Source organism: Dysidea avara, chromosome 7 (genome assembly GCF_963678975.1).
Source record: "Dysidea avara chromosome 7, odDysAvar1.4, whole genome shotgun sequence".
Classification (NCBI taxonomy): domain Eukaryota; kingdom Metazoa; phylum Porifera; class Demospongiae; order Dictyoceratida; family Dysideidae; genus Dysidea; species Dysidea avara.
Window position 1 is genome coordinate 1,216,078 of NC_089278.1, and position 20,945 is coordinate 1,237,022.

The 20,945-nt window shown below is 38.0% G+C and overlaps 3 protein-coding genes across 4 annotated transcripts; 1 reads left to right on the forward strand and 2 right to left on the reverse strand.

Moving 5' to 3' along the window:
* Nucleotides 1–50: 50 nt before the first annotated feature.
* LOC136259703 (uncharacterized) lies at nucleotides 51–14,945 on the reverse strand. 2 transcript variants are annotated; one of them, XM_066053213.1, is made up of 23 exons: nucleotides 14,837–14,945; nucleotides 12,674–14,582; nucleotides 12,568–12,623; nucleotides 11,889–11,979; nucleotides 11,240–11,295; nucleotides 11,101–11,179; nucleotides 11,017–11,054; nucleotides 10,326–10,431; nucleotides 10,093–10,215; nucleotides 9,666–9,770; nucleotides 9,467–9,550; nucleotides 9,309–9,387; nucleotides 9,191–9,257; nucleotides 7,792–7,890; nucleotides 6,019–6,126; nucleotides 4,940–5,021; nucleotides 4,830–4,882; nucleotides 4,498–4,590; nucleotides 4,357–4,449; nucleotides 4,119–4,251; nucleotides 3,599–3,699; nucleotides 3,443–3,549; nucleotides 51–253 (listed from the first exon to the last, which is right to left on the reverse strand). In XM_066053213.1, exons 2-23 carry the CDS (start codon nucleotides 14,559–14,561, stop codon nucleotides 223–225), a joined length of 3,672 nt encoding a protein of 1,223 aa, XP_065909285.1. In that variant the 5' UTR covers nucleotides 14,562–14,582; nucleotides 14,837–14,945; the 3' UTR covers nucleotides 51–222. The 2 variants fall into 2 exon arrangements, with proteins under 2 accessions (XP_065909285.1, XP_065909284.1); XM_066053212.1 differs by lacking the exon at nucleotides 14,837–14,945 and having other exon boundaries at nucleotides 12,674–14,750.
* Nucleotides 14,802–16,111, forward strand: LOC136259705 (uncharacterized). The gene is made up of 4 exons (XM_066053215.1): nucleotides 14,802–15,028; nucleotides 15,082–15,195; nucleotides 15,245–15,318; nucleotides 15,368–16,111. Exons 1-4 carry the CDS (start codon nucleotides 14,962–14,964, stop codon nucleotides 16,040–16,042), a joined length of 930 nt encoding a protein of 309 aa, XP_065909287.1. The 5' UTR covers nucleotides 14,802–14,961; the 3' UTR covers nucleotides 16,043–16,111.
* LOC136259704 (RNA polymerase II-associated protein 3-like) lies at nucleotides 16,009–20,607 on the reverse strand. The gene is made up of 11 exons (XM_066053214.1): nucleotides 20,406–20,607; nucleotides 19,037–19,162; nucleotides 18,722–18,838; nucleotides 18,546–18,673; nucleotides 18,000–18,121; nucleotides 17,290–17,360; nucleotides 17,103–17,204; nucleotides 16,700–17,053; nucleotides 16,533–16,630; nucleotides 16,323–16,417; nucleotides 16,009–16,277 (listed from the first exon to the last, which is right to left on the reverse strand). Exons 1-11 carry the CDS (start codon nucleotides 20,550–20,552, stop codon nucleotides 16,177–16,179), a joined length of 1,461 nt encoding a protein of 486 aa, XP_065909286.1. The 5' UTR covers nucleotides 20,553–20,607; the 3' UTR covers nucleotides 16,009–16,176.
* Between the last annotated feature and the right edge of the window lie 338 nt (nucleotides 20,608–20,945).

Below are 20,945 nucleotides of genomic sequence, written 5' to 3' on the forward strand. Positions count from 1 at the left end.
ATGGTCACGGTAACTAGCTAACACATGCTAAAGTCATCATTAACATACAGTTAAGTTTTATAACTGCTCAAGCAGCAGCAGTTTTAAATAATGATAAAAAATACACATAATAAAAATCACAGTTGTATACATGTGATGTGTTTGCAATACAAAAACCCAATAACAATAGGGTAGAATATGTCACTGAATTGACATCTTGAAATGAAGTAGTCGCTGAAGTCTTCATTCAATGGCTATAGACAGCTGAAATAATCTGTGGGGAAATAACAGCATTATACAATTACATATTTCTGAGGAGCAGCCTACAGATGTGTTGACCTAAGATGTATTCTCTTAACTGTGTTGGGGTAATCTAATTGAAGTTATTTTAGAGGATCATTGGGCGAATACAAACACACTACAGTGGAATATGTATTCTCTTAACTGTGTTGGGGTAATCTAATTGAAGTTATTTTAGAGGATCATTGGGCGAATACAAACACACTACAGTGGAATCCAAACTTCAATGACGTCAAAATGGCTGCTCGATTAGAGTACTTTGTTACAGCGTATACTCTATTAGAGTAATTGTACAAAGCTCTGTACATACAGCAAATATATGGCTGTTTCAATTACATGAATACATTGAAATATTTATTGCAAAAATTGGACAAAAAGTATTTTTGTAGGTTTGATAAAAGATGAAAATTATTCACAGAAATTTTGATAGTAAAGAAGAGTCATGTAGCAGAAGCAAAATGATATCTGAGGGTAGCATGTGAAAGATTAAAACTGTTGACTGACAGACCTGTGACAAAGTCAAGTCATATGTAAATTTATTATCTCTATGATATGTAACCAATTGATAAGTTTATCAAGCAATCCAAGCTAGTTTACTATCAGGTTGACAATGAGTTAACTATGGTGCTATGAGTGATCTCTTCAACGTATTAACTGCAGTTGTATTCAGCAGTAAGAATCACTATGTTATAGTCAAAGCACCGCTGCGCATGTGTGTACGAAAAATACAGCACGAGGGGGCATGTCGAGAGGCTAATACAGCACAAGACGAAGCTGAGTGCTGTATTTGCCTCGAGACACCCCCCAAGTGCTGTATTTTCGTACACACAAGCATAGGTGGTGCTTTAAGTGTTATATTGTACTTCCTGGTCATCTAGCTCGGAGCAATTTTCTCTAGTATTCAAGCTGCAGCAAATTTCGGTGATCAGGATATCAGTAAGTATTTATATAATAGGATTAGTTTGGCTACTTTAGCAATTTACAATGCCACGCACGTGATCAATTGTGCTGTCTTAGTGGGAGTCGTGTTTAAATAGCTTTGTGATCAGACGAACAGTAAGTGTACAATCTATTTCTAGACGTAAAATGAACTAGCAGGATTAGTAACGATTTACAGTGTCACACATGTGCTGTCCCAGTGGGTTGTTTTTGTAACATTCCTTAAATAAATTCTCCGCATAACTGTATGGTATTTGCCTAAGTGTATTGTATTTGCCCAATTAGCTGCATAACTGTTCTGTATGACTCATACAGTACAGTTATGCAGTTGATTAGTACTGTATGGACAATGCAGTACGCGGCATCACTTTTGATCCTCCCACACAAAGTACAGTACAGTAAGATATGATACAGCAGGAAGAGTTTTAATCTTGTGAACAACTCAAAAGGCAATTTGTTTAAAAACATTTTCTGTCATCAAGGTCTTCCACAACTAGGGATCTGCAATACATATCGATACAGCAAATCAGTATCACGATACAACACTGTACTTAGAAAATATCAATATATCCAAGTTTTCTAGCAGAACAATCAGTGATTGCTATATTACTGTAACAGTGATCTAGATACTCAAATCGAAAGTCTCTAGTACCTGTGCTATAAATGGAGCATTACGAGAAGCCATACAAATATACGTGTATAAGTGCTGCTGTTATGGCTAAAATCTTCTCACCCAGAAATCACCCAGGTTTTCTGGGTGAGAAGATTTTAGCCATGGTGAGAAGATTTTAATCAGTGATGGCTAAAATCTTCTCACCCAGGTTTTCACTTTAAGTATAAAGAACTGCACCACTAAGTAGTAAACAAATCTGCTGTATATACTAGCCATCTTGACAACTCATCAAAATGCAGAGTAATCCGGACAAGCCTTTGTGGGAGCATGTGTTAAAATGTTTGCGGTAGCTAATTGTTTGCTAATATGCCAGATATAACTAGCCATGACCACTTCATTATAGTATCGTGATACAGAATTGTATCGTTGATGGTGATACGTGATACACAAAATTCACTGTATTGCAGAACACTATCCACAACACACTACAGAGAATAATTACTGTGCTAGCCTGTACCTCATCTTATTAACCGAAAAAAAAAACAAAAAAAAAACATCCAAAGAACAAGTATACAATTTTCCATTACCACAAAATCTCTCTATTGCAGCAATAACAGACTAAAATATTTTATCTTGAAGTGTCTAGTTCCAGCTACGTAAATCTTTAAACTTCACTACACCATCACCCACTCAACCATTTTATAGCTGTAGGGTGTATATTACAAGTGATCAAACAACTAAATTAGTTCACTGAAGGAACAAGCTACCAAGAAATGATCAGCAAATATATTTACCAGATGGCTCACATTGTGGTGGTGTATATTACAAGTGATTAAGAGGATTACATCATAATGTTGTGACATTGTTGAGATGACCATTGACTGGTCATAATATGGTGAGAATAACTGTGAGTGTTATTTCCATAGAAACAGCATGACAGATTAAATCTGTGCTAAATCTTATGGGTCATACTGTACTGTGTCAGTTCATTACATGTTGGGTATAAGCTACAAGAAATTAAAAAAAGATGACGAATCAGTTAAAATTTTAATTAGTCAAACGTCCATAACTGCCCCCAAAAGTACGTGTTAAGATCACGTGATGCTCGACTTTCGACAACATTTAATTCATCAAACCTGATGAAGTGTGGACTCGTCAACTTTTTCCTTTCATCAAAATTTCGGTACATAGCTGTACTGTTTCCAACCCAGACTATTAATATCACATATTGCCGGACTTTCCAATTTCACAACTTTAACATTTTTCTGACAATTAAATAATCAAAGTTTGGATATGAATGATACCGTATAGCCTAAATGTTTCGAGGGGCAAATTTTTCGAGGTTGAGCAATGTTGTTAAAAATAATTTTTTTGCAGATTTGTAAACACTCCCAAAATGTATTAGACTATATGGAGGTCTAAATATTTTGAGGGTAAAATTTTCACTGATAACACCGAAAACCGCGAAATCAACGAAAATTTCCCCCCTCAAAATATTTAGGCTATACGGTAAACTGCTCTAGGAGGCATTAAAAGTAACACAACACTAACACAACATCTTGACCACTAACACAACATCTTGACCACTAACACAACATCTTGACCACTTACTCATCTTCATTTTTTGCTTCAGTTACTGCATATCGACAGTAATAATAAATCCTATCATCCACTGGGAATGTATATTTAGAGTTCTGATATCTCTTCAGTTCCTCAAGCTACACAATAGGATATGACTAGGGACACTTGTGGAGAACTTGTGCTTACTTTGTCCACTATGTCTCTGAGCTTCTTGAAGTTCAGTAAACCATTTCTTAACTTCTTTGGTATTCCATCATGTAAAAATGTGAAGTCTTTCATGATCACAGCTGGAACCAGCAAAATATAGTAACTACTACACAACACACAGGAGGCTGTACAGTGTTTTGCATGTGGGTTATCAGTTGTATATAAAACGTCTGAATGGGAGTAACATGAAAACCAACCAATAATAGGAAGCCAGACCTTTTCAAATTCTTACGAAGTATTTGATTGGCTGTTTTTCACGTGATATCACCAGTGATAGGAATTGTAATTGACACCTGTCTAGTAAGCTACGGTACCATGTCTCACAGGTGAACGTGTGGGTCCCTGAAGGCCACCTGGACCTTCGACAGAGATATAAACAGTTGGCATTTATTTACCCAGTTGAAACCAGGAACTTAATTTTTCACCAAGTATTGAACCTAGAAACATGCAATTACCAGGCCAATTCTCTAACTATTTGGCCACTACACTACACACTCACCAAACATTGGTATACAAGTGCTACTCTTTTTTCTTCTCTTCTTGACAACATTACGGTAGTAGCCATAGTTCTCTGAAGGATCCGGAAGATGATACATCTTCTTTAACGTACTTAATGACTTCTCTTTTACATGCTACACACAAACAAACAAACACAACTAACTAACTAACACACACAACACAGATACTATCACTACATCATACAGTGACACAAACAAGTCAATCACCACTTCTCTTACCTCCCAACTCTTTTGTAGTCTTCGTATAGCAGCACAAGTCAATCCTGAGATGATGGCTACTAATGTGTTGAAGTTACCCAACCGATAACATTGCTACATGTGTGAGATGAATATTGGATAAAATAAGTGTGGCTATGTTACCTTGGTAACTTCGATAAACTTCTCAATTCGATTGGCTCGTTCTTTACAATCAAGATTCACATCCAACACTTGTAAACACACCCACGAGTATATCTTTGGCAACAAGCAAGTAACATGATCAAAACTTGTTCTCATATAGCAACATTATCATATAGCTAGATATTTTCACTAAGGGACCGAACTAATGTTGTTTATGCAGTTTTACCCAAAAACTTTATTTTATTCACAGGGGTCTACATATGTAATCCTCCGTGAAAAATTTTCTCGTAAAATTTTATAATCTCCCAACAAAAACATCTAGCTATATAGTATCATTCACTCCAGGTACGTACATCATTAAATCTCTGAATATAAGCATCCAGGTTACTCCTGTATGGTTTAGCACCTAAGCAGAGGAGGGGCACGTAAGGTAATTACATTAACACAACACATATGCTATTACCTGATGTGTTTCCTTCCCATAAATGGACTGTCATCTCATATAAATCGATTGCTCTAAACATTGCTAACTCAACCACTGTCAACTACACAATAAGAATAGTACATGTTAAACTGGTCCATAACACAATTCAGTTATTACTGTGTGTTCTATTAGAGTATTAATCACACAACACCATATGTAGTCTATATGAATTCTAAACACTTCGCAAATACAGCATCAAAGTGAATGGCTCCATGTTTAATTATTTGCTGTACAGAAAATTTACTGGTTAAATATTTTCGTGGCTTGGGCTGTCCACAAAAATATAAAACATCGAACTAAAATGAAAATTTCCCAATTTACGGTACATACATTGGGATCACTAGTGTGACCAACAACACTATGAAGCCCCTAAAAATTTGACTACTATAGCCACTTCTTCCCTAAACACTAAAATATCACGAACATAGTAGACAAAAAATATAATAAAATTCACTAAACAATAAATTATATAAAATGTACATTCTGTAGCCATTTAGGATACACAATGTTAACTGCTTTAGTGAAATCCATTGAAATAAAATTCCATGGAAACATGATTTCACTGTGTACAGTGTTTTGCATGTTGGTTGTCAGTCATACAAAAATTCTGAATGGGACTCATGTGAAAACCAAGGGCAGCCAGACTTTTTCAAATTCTTACAAAGTATCTGATTGGCTGTTTTTCACATGCAAAATGAATTGTAACTGATGCAATCTACTGTAACCTGTGAACCTCTTGAATGATAAATTTGACATTACTAAAAATGACAATTAATTCTTAGCATCTAACCTCAGGGTCACCAATATAAAACTATGTGTGTGTACAGTGAAAATTTCTAATGTATAATTTTACCCAAATGGTGACTGAGTGTCAACATACACAACACAAGAACACATAGTGAGGAAGATGTGAACTATCATGCCAAGTAATTTAGAAGATAACAATTGGCACATTTACTATGATGACCATACACAATAGGTATGTAATTGATGTAATAATTCTGCCAAACTTTATTCCCTCCAAACTTTCATGTTTACAGCTAATAATCTAGTCTTACATGTCTTGCCAGTTGAATTGATGAAATTGAGTCAAGATCCATTAGTTTCCCGTCAGGAGTATCTGGCTCTAACTCTGCACTGCTACCAAACTTCATAATACCCTCTACCTGTAATGACAAGACATTATCAGTTGTAAGTATCATGTGATGAAGGAACAACAAAACTGTCATTACCATATATGGTAAAGCATGGCTTTCCTTTTATAGAAGCAGACCCAAAAGTATCAGTTCCACTACTGTCATTTTAGGAATAGCCTTTTGTGTGACAAGTGATAAAATTTATACAATGACACATGTGGATTATGTACAACTGGCACTATACTATATATACAGTACAGGCATGCCAAGAATGTTGTGTACAAGACTACAGGGAAGGTACATTAATAGCTTTCTGATATCTTCCATCCTGGAAAGATACTTTGGAAATTTGACAATATGAACACATTATAATTTCTCCCACATTCTTGTAATGGTGACAAATAATACACCACAGTTTAACTAGAACTGCAAAAGTAAATCAGTCAGGAAAGAATACTATAAGATGCATAAGGACAACCCAACCATTTGAATTCCAAATTAATTTTGAGTATGGAAGTGGGTACTATAAGCAGGGCATTAGCCTTCTGTTACTCTACAATGTCTGGGATTATGCTGTTACACTGCAGAGCAGAAAATACGGCACAAGGGGGAGTGTACTGAGAGGCTAATACACAGCACGAGACGAAGCTGAGTGCTGTATTAGCCTTGAGATACCCTGCAAGTGCCATATTTTTACACACAAGCATAGGCGGTGCTTTAAGTGTTATATTGTACTTCCTAGTCGTCTTGCTTGGAGCACTCATCTCAAGTGCCTGAACTACTTCAATTTTCGGTGATCATGCTATCAGTAAGTGTTTAGCAATGCTGTGAGTGCAATATGGAGCAAAAGCATGAGAGTGTGGGTCAGAGACTAACACAACACAAGGCAAAGCCAAGTGGTCTATTCAGCTCGAGACCACACCAAAGTGCTATTTATATTTTTATTTTTCATACTGCACAAGCTTTAACTGTGTTAAAGTACTTTCTGGTCGTCTTTTGTTTGGAGTGTTCATTCTGTAGACTCGACCATGTCAGTTTTCAACTTCCAGACCATCGGTAAGTGTCTATATAATACGAGTTTGGTCATAAAACAAACAGATAACATTGTTTTGGCTACTTCAAATGTTACGCACGTGATCAACAGCATTGTATTTTCCTAATAGCACTCTTATTCGTTTGATCTTCGCCACAAAAGTACTTTAAATCCTATTACTAGTAACTGTATTGTATTTCCCCAAGTGTACTGTATTTGCCCAATTATCCACATAACTGCAGTACAGATATGCAGCTAATTGGGAAACTACAGGTACTGTGATCCCCCACACAAAACACAACATATTAACACATTATAATTCCTTGAAGCAGCTAATCTAATGCCAGGAAGGAATACACACACCACCCAACCACTGATGCCATTAAAGGTGCAGACATTATTAGATCAAGGTACTCCACATATGCTACAACAACATGTTAAGACATAAGGAGTCTTGTGATAAGCAACACTGCAATAAGATCATCAAATGTTATAGCAGCAGCTTGTGGGTAACTACTGACATGAAAGAACTACTACACACATACACACATAACATCAGTAATTCCCCCATTTTGAAAAGATATGTTTGTGGGCAATTTTAATTTGATAAATAATCTTCACATTAAAGGCAATACAGTATAGCATACACAGAGATCACTTACGTTCTCATTCACAATACATTCTAACTGTTCCCCGGTTGACTGGAAGTTACTGTCAGTGGATGCTTTGAGCTGTTGAATGAAACTACGAAGTATTTTCATCTGTGGAGTAAAGATTATAACAAAGATTATTATAGAGTAAAGATTATGATTGTTAAACATTCATGAACATGTGGCATACAGACACTACTGTATCAGATGTGCAAGCATCACATGTAGTTCACTACGCTGGTATCTCACTAATGACACCATTACCAACTGATTAAAAACGTTAACTCTATTTACATGTTGTAGTTTACTACAAGACCTGACACTATATGAACATATTAATATTAGAATAACAATGAAGCCATATCCTCACAGCAGTGTTGCCTGGTGTAATATAGAGCACTCTGTCATATATTGTAGGAATTTGTTAAGTTGCCATAAAATTTGTTTGTACAAAATATCACAACATCCAACCAGTTGTGTACGATGTTATAAAGTGCATGTAATGAGGTCAACAAGTGACTTTCTACATATACATGTTACGTCATCTGTTGTATACACAATACATTAAAACCTCATGGACCTTGGTGGGAACATTAATAAGAGATTGTGTTTGGGGATGTGGTCACTATAATGGGTCAGTCACTAACTGCAGAGTTCACAATATTACAAGTGTGTATTTAACTTAGCCAGCAGCACTAGGAATATCTGACTAATTGATTTACCAAAGCCCTGTAGTGTTGGAGGTACTGGACACTACCAAATATGGATAAATGTTTTGTATACTGTATGTCTTCAGGAGCCCCCTAGGTGACAAATTTAATCTGTCACAGAAAACCCTTTTCCTCTACACAGTTCCACTTCTCAAATATGCACTACTACAATGGCCACACATCATCCTTAATAGTACAAAATACACTCCACACCCTAAACCATAGTAACCAAAGAATTACTTCACCACACCAGCCTGATCGGCTCAAATTGTTGGGACTAGAATACTCAACCTTTTCCACTTGACCTTTCATCCTATAACTAATTGGTTATCTGTACAGTGTAAAGGCTATCTTCATGAAACACCTTATTTTTCTATGAGCCTGTGTAATAGTCAGAGACTTACCACGTGATTTTAAAAACCCGAGGCGATGCCGAGATAATACAAAAATTTGACAAAATATTAGGCAATAGTTTCAAATACAACTATTGTTCTTCTATGGATAACAACTGGCGTTTGTTGAATTCATTTCAGAAATGCACACAGCTGACAATAGGTTTCCTGCTTACAAGGTGAAATGTAATACTATTCAAATGTGTTTCTGGTTGTTATTTCAATCAGGATATCAAATATGTAACATTCAATACACAGAATGCCATTCATAACACAAAGGGAAAATGATTGCAAATACAAAGCACTTACGACTGGAGGATTTCTGTAAAAGTCTGGCCAACATCTTGTCACCCAGTAAGTTAAAATATCCACAACTCTAAATAATGCACCATAACAACAGTGTTGTGAACAAGTGCTAATAGTTCACCTTAGTTGAATCATGTACTTCCACTTCTCAACATATGTTAATTCTTCATGCGTTGCATCAGGAGCAAGGCTGAGTTCAAATGTAAACAAATCAGTTAAGGGCAAAGACAGTTCATATAAAAACACCATTAACTTGTAATACTAAAGTTGATCAAGGATATCTTTTATACAACTTGTCAGCAAATTCCAGTGGTGATGCAAAATGTCGATAGCCAAACAGAAACGTACTAACATATTTAGGATCTGTTAACGAACACACACAATACATTAAATCAGCATACAATACAATTATCATACAACACAAGGGGTGAGGATAGTACACAAACACAAAATATGGTGCATACACTGAAGCACTTACCAGGTTTCTCCTCACAAGCTAATTGTTCCACAAGTTTGTCAAATGTTCCACCAACGATGACACAAGTACTTGAATCCAACTTCACCACAAGCACATCCTTACCCTCTAAACAGTTTAATACACATCATGAATGTTATTCATCCCACTGGGAAGAAGGCTAAAGTATATGTAACATGTACACATGTGTGTGTTGCTGTTTTTGCCATCTGTTTCAGGATAAGCGTGACCATTCTCGGGTAGCTTACCAACAGGACAAGACAGGTGGTTGTGTGTATAAACCTCTAAAACCATTGTACTAATATGCACTATAAATACTGCATGACAAGCACCCACCAACTTAATACTAACATCTCTTTATTACAAACAGCAGCATAAATTTGGTATTATGAATTGAAATTTTTAATGACTTCATGAGGGAGTGGACTACCTTCTTGTACTATCATGGTAGAGGGCTCCAGTTCTTCTTCTTCTTGTTTGATGATGGTGGTTGCTCTACGCCTGCCAAGACTCTTTGTTCTCTCCTCTAAGCTTGGTAATGGCAACTCTATATCTAACAATTTGAGAAGGTGCAAACTAACATAAATGGAACGTGAATATAATAGACACACACAAATTATACCCTTTACGCAAACACACACATTACACAAAACTTACACATACCTTGAGCGGACGGCTGCATCACCTGGAGATGACCAGCACCATAGGAACGGTCACGGTCGTGGTGCTCAGGTGTGAAGAATGTAAACTTGTGTTCCCATCCAGTGAGCTGGGGACCAACACACAACACAACTTGTAGCAGTACTTTAACAATCCACAACTAACACATTCTTGGGGTTTACAGAGAGCCACATTTAATTACATCATGATTAACATACAGTCCCACATCTTAGCACTTTGCTGTAAACCACAACAACTCAACCACACAAAGACTACCTGGAGACTACATGATTATGTCATTAAATATATTATGTAATTAATGTACACCCCTGAAATTAAGACACCTTGATTATCAGATACCTGTCCATGGTCCCAATTGTATTAGTGTACACACATTTATCAGGACATCTCACTAATAATGACACTTCAACATGATCCCAAGGTGTTCATAGCAGAATGTATCTACACACATGTGAGGGGCCTTGCATGGGTACATTTTAAAATTATTTAAAGATAAGAACACTAATACACGTGGTAGTTGATCAAATTATTAAACATTAGAAAGATAAGATATTTAGTGTTGTGGATATCCAGCCAGCTTTCTAGGAAACAACTTTCTTATCAGAATGAAAAGTGAAATGATTAGCATCACAAGTAAACAAACATGATAACTGTACAATAACAAACAACTTACCAGATCAACACGATGTGACGGACTATCAACGCCAGTGTCTGCACAAGAATAAAGTAACACAGCTAGTGTAGCAAATAAACCCACCTGGTTGAAAGAAATCGATAATCCGTGGCTGTTTCCTCAGCTCAGAATTTGATATAATAGCTTGCAAGTAATCTTGAATCTGTAGAATGGCAACAGTTGATGTTACTGTGTGTGTGGACACATTGAAAATGAGACTCACTTCGTGTTTTAAGTTCTTTTTAAAAAATTTCTTATCCGGTCGGGAAGGTAATGTTCCTAAAAAAAAATTAGGAGTAAAAATTTTTAGTTACCAGTCACTAAGACACATACATACTGCTAAGAAAAGAGAATATTTTAACACGTATGTTGCTAAGTAAAAGAAAAATTTTTTAAATTTTAGACAAAGTTTTATTCCATTTATTCACATAGACAAGTCAGAAATTAGTAGCATGTAATTCACACTTGCTGTGAAAATTTGGGATCAAACAAATTGAATGCAGCTGTCATAGTTGTAAAATGATGGAACTTCTCTTAACAACCTCTTCAAATTAAGGACACAATAGTCCTAACACAGTCCCAACAGGTTGGCCTCCTTCCTCTGAAAGAGAAAACCTCCTTTATTGTAATGACAAATTCTTGGGCCCAAATATCCATAACAGAGTATACAATTTATAACACACCAAAGTAAATATTTGAAAGCATTGAGTCATCTAATAACACTGGAACAGTCCACACCAAAGAGGAGACAAATGACTGACATACTAGACCACAGACAAATGATTTCTCCTTAACTGATACCAGAAATGATTACATCAGAACAACACATGTGCTCACTGATAATCACATTTCCTACAGGAAGGCACAAGTACCTGTTTCAATAAACATCGAAGAAATTAGGTCATCGTGAAGCTGTACAATCTCTCTGAACTGTCTTGTTATAGTAAACTTCTTCTGGCTAAGCTGTGTGTTGAAATAATACACATATGAAATCAGTTGTGTGGCCAAGTTGCTAGCCAATAGCACATGTTATTAAGGCTACATATATCAGGCAGTGACAGGCAATACAGCTGTTCTTGACATGTGTTAGGTTGTGACTGACTATAATTGGCCTTGGATATTATCACTAGTCTGTCTAGCTGTGTGTATGTCACAAAGCCCATTAGCTGGCCATTGGCCAAACCTCAAACAATCATTTCACACAAGACCACTACAATATGAAGATCAAAGATATTAGAAGGCATTAACAGTATAAACACCATCCATGGACCATCCTATAAGCAATCACCACTCCATTGCCAACCCAATCAGCTGTAGACTGGTAATCAACATGAAGCCACTTGACTGCAGAGTATTACCAGGTAATGACATGATCAATAGTTATTAACTGATGTTTGTCTGGCTGTGTAACACAGCGATTACCTTAGGTGTCCTGATTATCAGTTTATGTACTAAGGGATAGTTTGGGGCCTTAACTAAGTGTCTGGATTATGCATCCTCAAGTGTCCCACATAAAGGTTAATGCACACACAGAATACAGACAGGCAATACCTGAGGCATGTTAGTGACTACATGTATATCAAATGGTGTTCTACTGGTATCGTCCTCTGTAAAGAGTAACCTCAGACATGACATGTACACAAAGAAGGTAACTCACTAAATGACGATCTCTTCTTATTTAACTCCACAGTAATTACAATTTGATTATCAGATGATAAGTCAATGTCGAAAAAAGTGCTTGTTGGACGAATTGATTTTCTACTTTTGTTTCTACTAGGAGACCGTTTAGCACTGTACTCAAACGAGTAAGGACTTGAGACAACCCGTTGGACTTTCTTGAAGATCCCTGACTTCCTAGAGGGAGTGGTTGGGGCAGATGAGATCGGTGGAGGTGGGGAGTTGTGTCTTCTTGCAATATCGTTCTCAGGAGAAGATGCCTTTGAAATCTCCATGTGATCATAAGCACCCGATGATCGGGAACCAGATGATGAAAATGTTGAGTTTCTTTCACTCTTGCTGCTGGAATCATCTACATCCAAACTAGGTGTATCTGTTACGGGTGTGGATGAGCTGTCGATGGTTGTAGCTGTACTAGTACTTTCTGTAGTGGTGGAAGGGGATGGGAGGACTGTGTCTTCCTCTAATTCTTCGATTGTTTGATCCACCAACTTATCTTTGGATACCTTCACCTCCTCCGTTGTTTCTTCTTCTTCATCGTCTTCTTCTTCATCAGCAGAACTTGTATGATGTCCAAATCCCTTCAGTAATTCTTTGTGCAATCTTCGTAGCTTTTCGCCATGATCATCAAGTGGTGCATACCGTTGTTTGAGCATTGATGAATAGTGATACGACTTCTTGACGCCATCTGCAGCTGGCAGTTCCAGAGACATGGCATGAGTTTCCACACTCACACTAGTGCTCCTTCGTTTACTCAAAAACAAATTAGCAACTTCTTTGTGGGATAAAGACACGGTAGTTCTCCTCATTCTCCCAGGCCTGAAATACAATGGGTCACTGTCAATGTCTTTTCCAGAATCCATTGATCTTGTCTTCCCATGAAATGATAAAGACAATGAAGCTTTGTCTGCTGAAAGTGACAGGCTCTGAGTAGTTGCTACTGGTGTCTTACTAGCTGGAATCACATTGGTCTGAATTGGTGACACCACGTGACTTCCACTCAGACGTACAAACTGTCTATGATCACTAGAGGCCAATTTAGTGTCTCGGCAAAGAGAGTGTACTTTGTATGCTGGTGGTGGAGTGGCTGCTACCACTTTTCTCAGCTGCTGTTTACGCTGCTCTGTAAATATTTCACCATAAATATTCACCTCTTTGCTTGAGTTCAGAAATGACAGGCAACCCTCTACCTGTAAGATTAGCTTTCTCAGCATCTCCACAATTTCACTACACATTGCAAATGTGAATTCCTGAGAGATCTGAGCTAGCAATGGAGAAATTAAAGACTCCACCACTGAGTGTAATACCTTCACCGACACATGCTCATCTGCCAAGGGAGAACAGTCTTCAGAAAAGTCAAATTTAGTACACCTTGTAAGACTGGAGGCCATTGCTGGAGGCGTTTTAGTTCTTGCAGTGGCACTACTGGCTCGACTGCTGGTTTGATGTTGGTCACAAAACCCTTGTACAATACTAGCTAACAGCTTTAAGTCCTCCTGCACTGCTGACGCAATCACGTTCTCATTAGCACAGTGATCCAGTAATGAAACACATACAGGCATAAATGTGTCCTGTGCCCACAGATCCAAGGCGACGTCTCGCACTACTTGCTTATTTTCCTTAATGTCAAAATCGGTACTAGCATCCAGTACCGACATATCTTCATTATCAGTCATTATACTGCTGTTGTCTGACTCGCTATCCGAAGAAGAAGGATTATCTGGATTATGGGTAACTTTCACGTAGCCGTTCTCGTCTGACAACACCCCGTTTTCTTTGGGGTAAGTCTCAGGGATATTTGAGCTGTCAAACTTGAGCTCGCTGGTTCCCCCAGCCAACGAGTCTACAGGAAGCTCTACTTCTGCCATGCTTGCACCATCCGAGAAACTCTGAAGACAAAAGGCACTTTAAATACGTGTTGCAAATACACACGATTTTGTAAGTTACAACAACGAAACAAAGCGAGTCCACAAGGCCTTATTTCCAAAAGCTACCAATATGTAACACTTTCATTCTTTCAATAGTTCGACTGCCACTCGATGCGCACAATTAATAATTAATTCTGTTTTGTACTTTAGCCCATCCCACCACACGTGAGCACTTGTTTATAACTTTTTACACGAACACACAACTAACAACTCACTTGGATTGTTCGTAGCTCCCGCAATCATACGGTCAAGGATCGTTAGAAGATATCACTAGCAGTCACGTTTTTGAAACGTGCTGCAGCGTAAACACTAGGTCACGTGAACCTAATCAATTTAAAACATGGCAGGGCGCGAGGAGATTTGCAAGCAACGACGCGAAGACCTCAGTGAAGACGATCATAATGGCAGTAAGATAACTAATACAAAGTATAATAAGTTGTACCGTGTTATGTCCATACAGATTACTCGTGGCAGTATTCCTCTGACAGTCTCCCACAGAAGAAGCAGGTGACGGACAAAAGGCGGGAAGAACTGCTAGAGCAAATGTACAGCAGCTCATCTAACGAAGTGGAAGGTATGGGAGCAATCTTTTGAATATTGTTAATGTGCCTTTCACGAATAAGATGAAAGTCTGATCAAAGAATGGATTACACTTGTCACTGAACGAGACGAGATTCTTAAGAAAACGATTGATAAAGTAAATGATAGTTGCAAGAAGTGTATGTCATTTATACTCTATGCTGTAGGAGAATTGTGAAACTAAAGATTTCTATGTGCACAGCCTCAAAAAGGTGCTAAATCAAACACCAATGGATGTGTTTTTACCGGAGACTGAAGATAACAATTTAAAGAAGTTACTCAGTGAGTTAAAATATCAAGTTACTGACTATTGTGAACGACGTGGAATAAAGAGCCCTGCCCCTCCACCACCACCTGCCCCTCCCCCTCCCAGACCTCCTACAGTCAAGTCAGTTGTGAAGAAACCTGCCAAGGATGACTTGAATTTGAAAGATTTAAACAAGTCCAATCTAACCAGTAACCCATTGAGTGGGTTAAATCCCCTCCTTTTCAAGGACATTTTGAACACTGGTAATAGAAAATTACGGCCAACCGGATTCCAGCATTCTCCAGGTGGGACACCAATGAAGAGACAGAGAAGAATGTCACTAACCGACCAGACAGATCTGCTGCAGATGGCACTGGAGAAAAAGTTCCGTAATGTAGTAGCTAGCCCTCCATTGGAACACAGCCCTGCATCATTTTCAGTGTCCACACCAAACTTGGCATCAAACGGGATGACTACTGCCCCTGACCCAGGCTTGACAACAGACAGTCTGTCTGAAATCTGGTCCAATACACCCAGTGTATTGATGACACACAGTGACAGTAAAGATGACACAACTGGTTCCACAGCAGTGTGACATGTGTACATATACCAATATAGATTTATATGTTTGTAATGATATTTCAAAATACAGTGTTGTAGGTAATTGCTGAGATTTGGGTGGTAGGCCCTCATTAGTATCACTGGTCATTGTGAAGTCCCAGAACAGCTTTATGTCAGTAACACTTTGTACAACTTTGCTAACTGTTGTAACAATGGCTTGTCTTCATTACCAACAAGTGATTGTAGTTCAGAAAACATGTCATTTAATGCTGAAAGGTAACAGTTGACATCACATCAAACTATTTACAACTAACCTATCTTGTCCTTGCTAGAGAGAAACATCACTGCCACAGAAAATCGCTGCACTTTAGTTAGTGCCTGTAATTCCTTAATACAGGTCCTACCACACCTAAACATCACACATTACAGTGAATAAATTCCCAAAAAAAAAAAACATGACAGTTTTGTCCCAACAGGTCTACACTTTAAACCATCCAGTGACCACAGTAGTTTAGCCCACTCACTTGACATATGATTTGTACAGGATATTGATGATGCCTGGGAAGACGTCTGTTTCAAGAGACTGTGACAATATGGCTGAATACTTGTCAAGAGGTATCAGCTATATTGAGAGGACCAACAAGTGTTGTGTCATATGAGATCACTGGCCACTGAATATGCAATCACATACCTGAAAATAGTTTGACTGAAGTTCTGGATGTGTTTGTAGCCTTTTCCAGTCATGAATAAATGTGGTTGAAGTGCTGGGAACACCAGGCAGATCTTGTATACTTGAACTAGATGTAAATGGTGTAACATTTTCAGCCAAAGATAACGGGTCTGAAACTAATTGTTTCTTAGTGGGTGTTGCACTCTCGGTGGTTGACAAAGGTACATCTTTTTGAACGGTGACTGATGATTCCTTCTTGACTGTACTTGATGTGTCTTTCACAGCTGAAACAATATCTTTACTGACAACTGGTGATCTGGCCACAGGTGGAGATGAGGAGCTGATCTCTTCTATGAAAACGGTCTTCAGTGGTTTCTGTGTAATGTATCTTAAAGTGATGGCAGCACAAACTGTCATCTGCTACCTTTGATCTCATGTAAGTAGGTCTATTAACAGGAAGCACCAAACCTTGCAGTTCTTCTTTAGATGACAACTCTGATGCTTCTTCTGCTAACTGGCTAGCCATCTACAGAGGAAAACAAAGCTCTAGTACAGAGACACAACTATACTACAATCATACCTATTGTGTACATGCACAATAAGATACTCACATTACTAATCCTGTCAAGTTCAGTTTTAGCTGCCTTGTTGTCTGGTTCAAGTTTTAGCAACTCCTGGAGATCTTCAATAATAAAGTTAATACACCCATGAGTACACTGATCCCATAGGTACACAGGGTGTCTGATACATGACACCCTCCATGTCACAATTCTACCTAGATTGTCTCGCTGCTGACTGTACAAGAGAAGCCTTAGCACAGAACAAATGGGATGCTTCCCGAAAAAACATGGACAACTATGCCATAAGATATTTTATCACAAGCATTTAGGTAAATTACATTTCTCAAGACAATTACACTTGTCCATACATTTTGGTCAACGCCATAACTTTTTGTAGAACTGATACAATACTATCTAAAATGGTGGGCAGACAGTGAATAGGTTAATAACCAGCTTTTTATTCAACAGACAGGCCAGTGACTCCACACGTACCATACACTCCACCCATCACAGAACACACACACACACACACGGAAATGTGAACCCATTTTCCCACATTTCCATTTATAAATCCCACAACAGGAATCGTGAACATTTTTCTGCATGCACACACACACACACTGGTATATGGATAAATCAAGTTTGGGTAGTGTTACACTACTATATACAAATAAGACAATAAATCATCATCTCACTACACAGTAGAACATTATAAGAAGACCTCCAATGATAGTAGTAGTAATCAAATACTGTAAACATACCATGTATGGCACCCTTGTGGTTCTTGAGTTTTGTTCTTGCTGTGGCTCTCCTGAAAAGTGCTTTAGTGTAAGTTGGGTCCAGTGATAGGGCAGCCGTACAATCCTGTTCAGCTGCTGCAAACCTATGACAACATACCGATATCAAGAGTTAATACCTCAACTCTTGTCAACATACACAGCATATGTAAGCACACAGAAAGCAAATATAACATTCACTGCATACATGGTCATGTCTAGTCAGTGAAACATTGGATTACCTGTGGGAGTGTGGGTGCTACAAAACAAATCCTCAGGACTAGTACCCTCCCATGTCACATGGGTGAAGGCAAGAGTTCATACTTCTATATTATGAACTCTTAATGAAGGTATAGTACCAGAAGTGGGTGTTTACTAACCCAGTTAACACCAGGTCACTATTTAAACAGTTGTGTAGGCACAGACAGACACACCACACAATTAGATGCAGATGAAATGTACTACAGAACAACTCTATGATGCTTATTTGGTGACTACAAACTATATGTAACATAAGGTAGACATAGCCACCTGTTCATTTTCAGTAGAGCCATTGCTCTGTTGGCTGGCAACACTGCACTAGTGGGATCCAGTACCATTGCCTGGGTGTACCTCTCTATTGCTGCTTCGTATTTGTGTTGACTGAATAGTGTGTTACCCTATGGGTGTGTATGACAAACACTTCTCTAATATAACACACATTATACCTTCTCTTTTTCAATCATCGCCTTCTGTTGGTTTTGTTGAGGAGCACACTCCCCTTCTTCTTGGTCAGAAGATGAGTCACTTTCTTCTTCTCCATCACTCTCCTCACAAGCTTTCTCCTGTACAAAGTTCAGTCAAGAGGTTTGTAATACGTTCTCAGGTCACCTATCTATGCCACTCAATTAGAAAATCCCCAAATGTGTCATTTGTGCACAAAGTAACTTGCCTAATGGAGTAACCTGTTTAATACAACCAGATATTGATAACACAGAAGTAGACGTTTGTTCTACCGAGAAGGTTTAATGTATCAATCTTACCACATCAAACTTGTCCCAGGCACAGTAGTCATAAGAACTAATTCTTGGCTTTGTGTCAGAGCTAGTTTTACTTTTGTTTTCTTTTTGTTTTTTGTAGTCAACCTTATTCCTGATTGGAGGAATGGTCTAGAATAAAGATACACACATCATCATGTAACAGAAAGTATACCTCAACAGTTGAAAATACAAACCAACTGATTATGATGGATCAGAAAAGTTAACATTAGCATTCAGCAATTCGTGGTAAATGACAAAGCCAATTTAAGGGTGCTCTGTACAGTCCGCTTATATGGCTTCCTGTGAAATTTAATTTGCTCTATAACTTACAAATGGTTTTAGCAAATGTTCTGTACTTTTTTACTGGATATATGCTAACACTAGTACACAGTTTAGTCCAAACCCAACTGCTAAATTTGCTTTAGAACATGAGTTACAGTTTTTCCCTTTATACTAGAACTAGTCCTACAGTTTACACACTAGAGCCTTGATACTTTTATGATACACTATACTAAACAGCACAACCCATTGTGCGTTTTTATTTTTGTCTTTTAGCTTCTCATTCATCACATATTTATCTTTTGGGTTGACACTCCCAGAAATCCTTTTCTTTACTTCCATGTTATTCATCATCTGAACTTGCTATTTAAAAATGGCAAACGCTCTTCTTTGGCAAAATTGCTAAAGTAGCTTGTGTGAAAATTTCATGTCCATTGGATTAAAAATGATGGAGTAGTTCTAATTTGAGTGAGAGGGTGTAGAATAGCAAGATGCATGCGCTTGTTGCTATGGGATACCTAATTTATGGGTACTAAAATGTGTCAACATGTCACAGACTAATTAAGTGACCATAATATTTGTTTTAGTGCAAAACAGACTATGTCTTGGAAAGCTTTGTACGAACTGTACAGAGCACCCTTAAGGTAACACAATTTCCACTTAGCCAACACTTATTGCTTACTCTACTAAATAAACAATAGTATATTTGTGTACACAGACCGAGGGGTCAGCAACCAACCAATTAGCACCAAGTCACATTTCAGATACGAGCAAGACTTCAAGATTTTGGAAAATTGTTGCAGAGATTTCCAAGGATTTTTGGAAAGGTTTCAGAGTAAACTGCATGTAATGTCAAATATCCTATAGATTCCGGAAAATCTGCAATAAAAGATTTCAGATTTCAAAATTTCAGGATATTTTTTAGTCAAAAATGACCTACGAGATTTTAAGCTTGTTGCTGACCCCTCGACACAGACTGTTTTTCCTTTGCACAAATAGAGCATCATACTCCCTCATTTGTTGCCTTATAGGTCTACCTTTAGCCCCACACAACAAACAACTAATAGCATAGCAGGTGAATCTGACCACGTGCCTTCTTCAAAATTGGCTTTTGCTTGTTCAGTAGCTCATCTTTTTTCTTGATTTCATCCTCCCAAGACTTCATGCCTTCAAGGAAATCCTGGAGGTCATCATTGTTTTCCTTTATGGTTCTCTGGAATAACGCTCCATTATCCATCATCCACGTGGAATACCGGAATCGAGATGGAACTTCCTTGATTTTACCAAAATTTAAGCACGGGCGCTAACGTTAAAATTATATTTATGAGGTGCTATAAGCTTACAGCACAAGTGCTGAAGGTCTGTAGGACTTCAACCTGTTGGCAGATATTATATTAAGTGTGTTTGAAGAGGAGAAATAATCCATGACTGGACATGGGCAGTCTCGAACCTGCAGCCATCCGAGAAAACTGCTTGAGATAAAATACTACCTGTATTGTCCCAAATATAGTTTTCTTCGGGAATGCAAATAACTCTTCAAGTTATTAGGATGGGCATGGGTCAGAATATGAGGTCAACTCATGAGAGTGAAAAGCCAGCAGTAGGTTGAGTCAGGATAGGTATGCATGTTCAC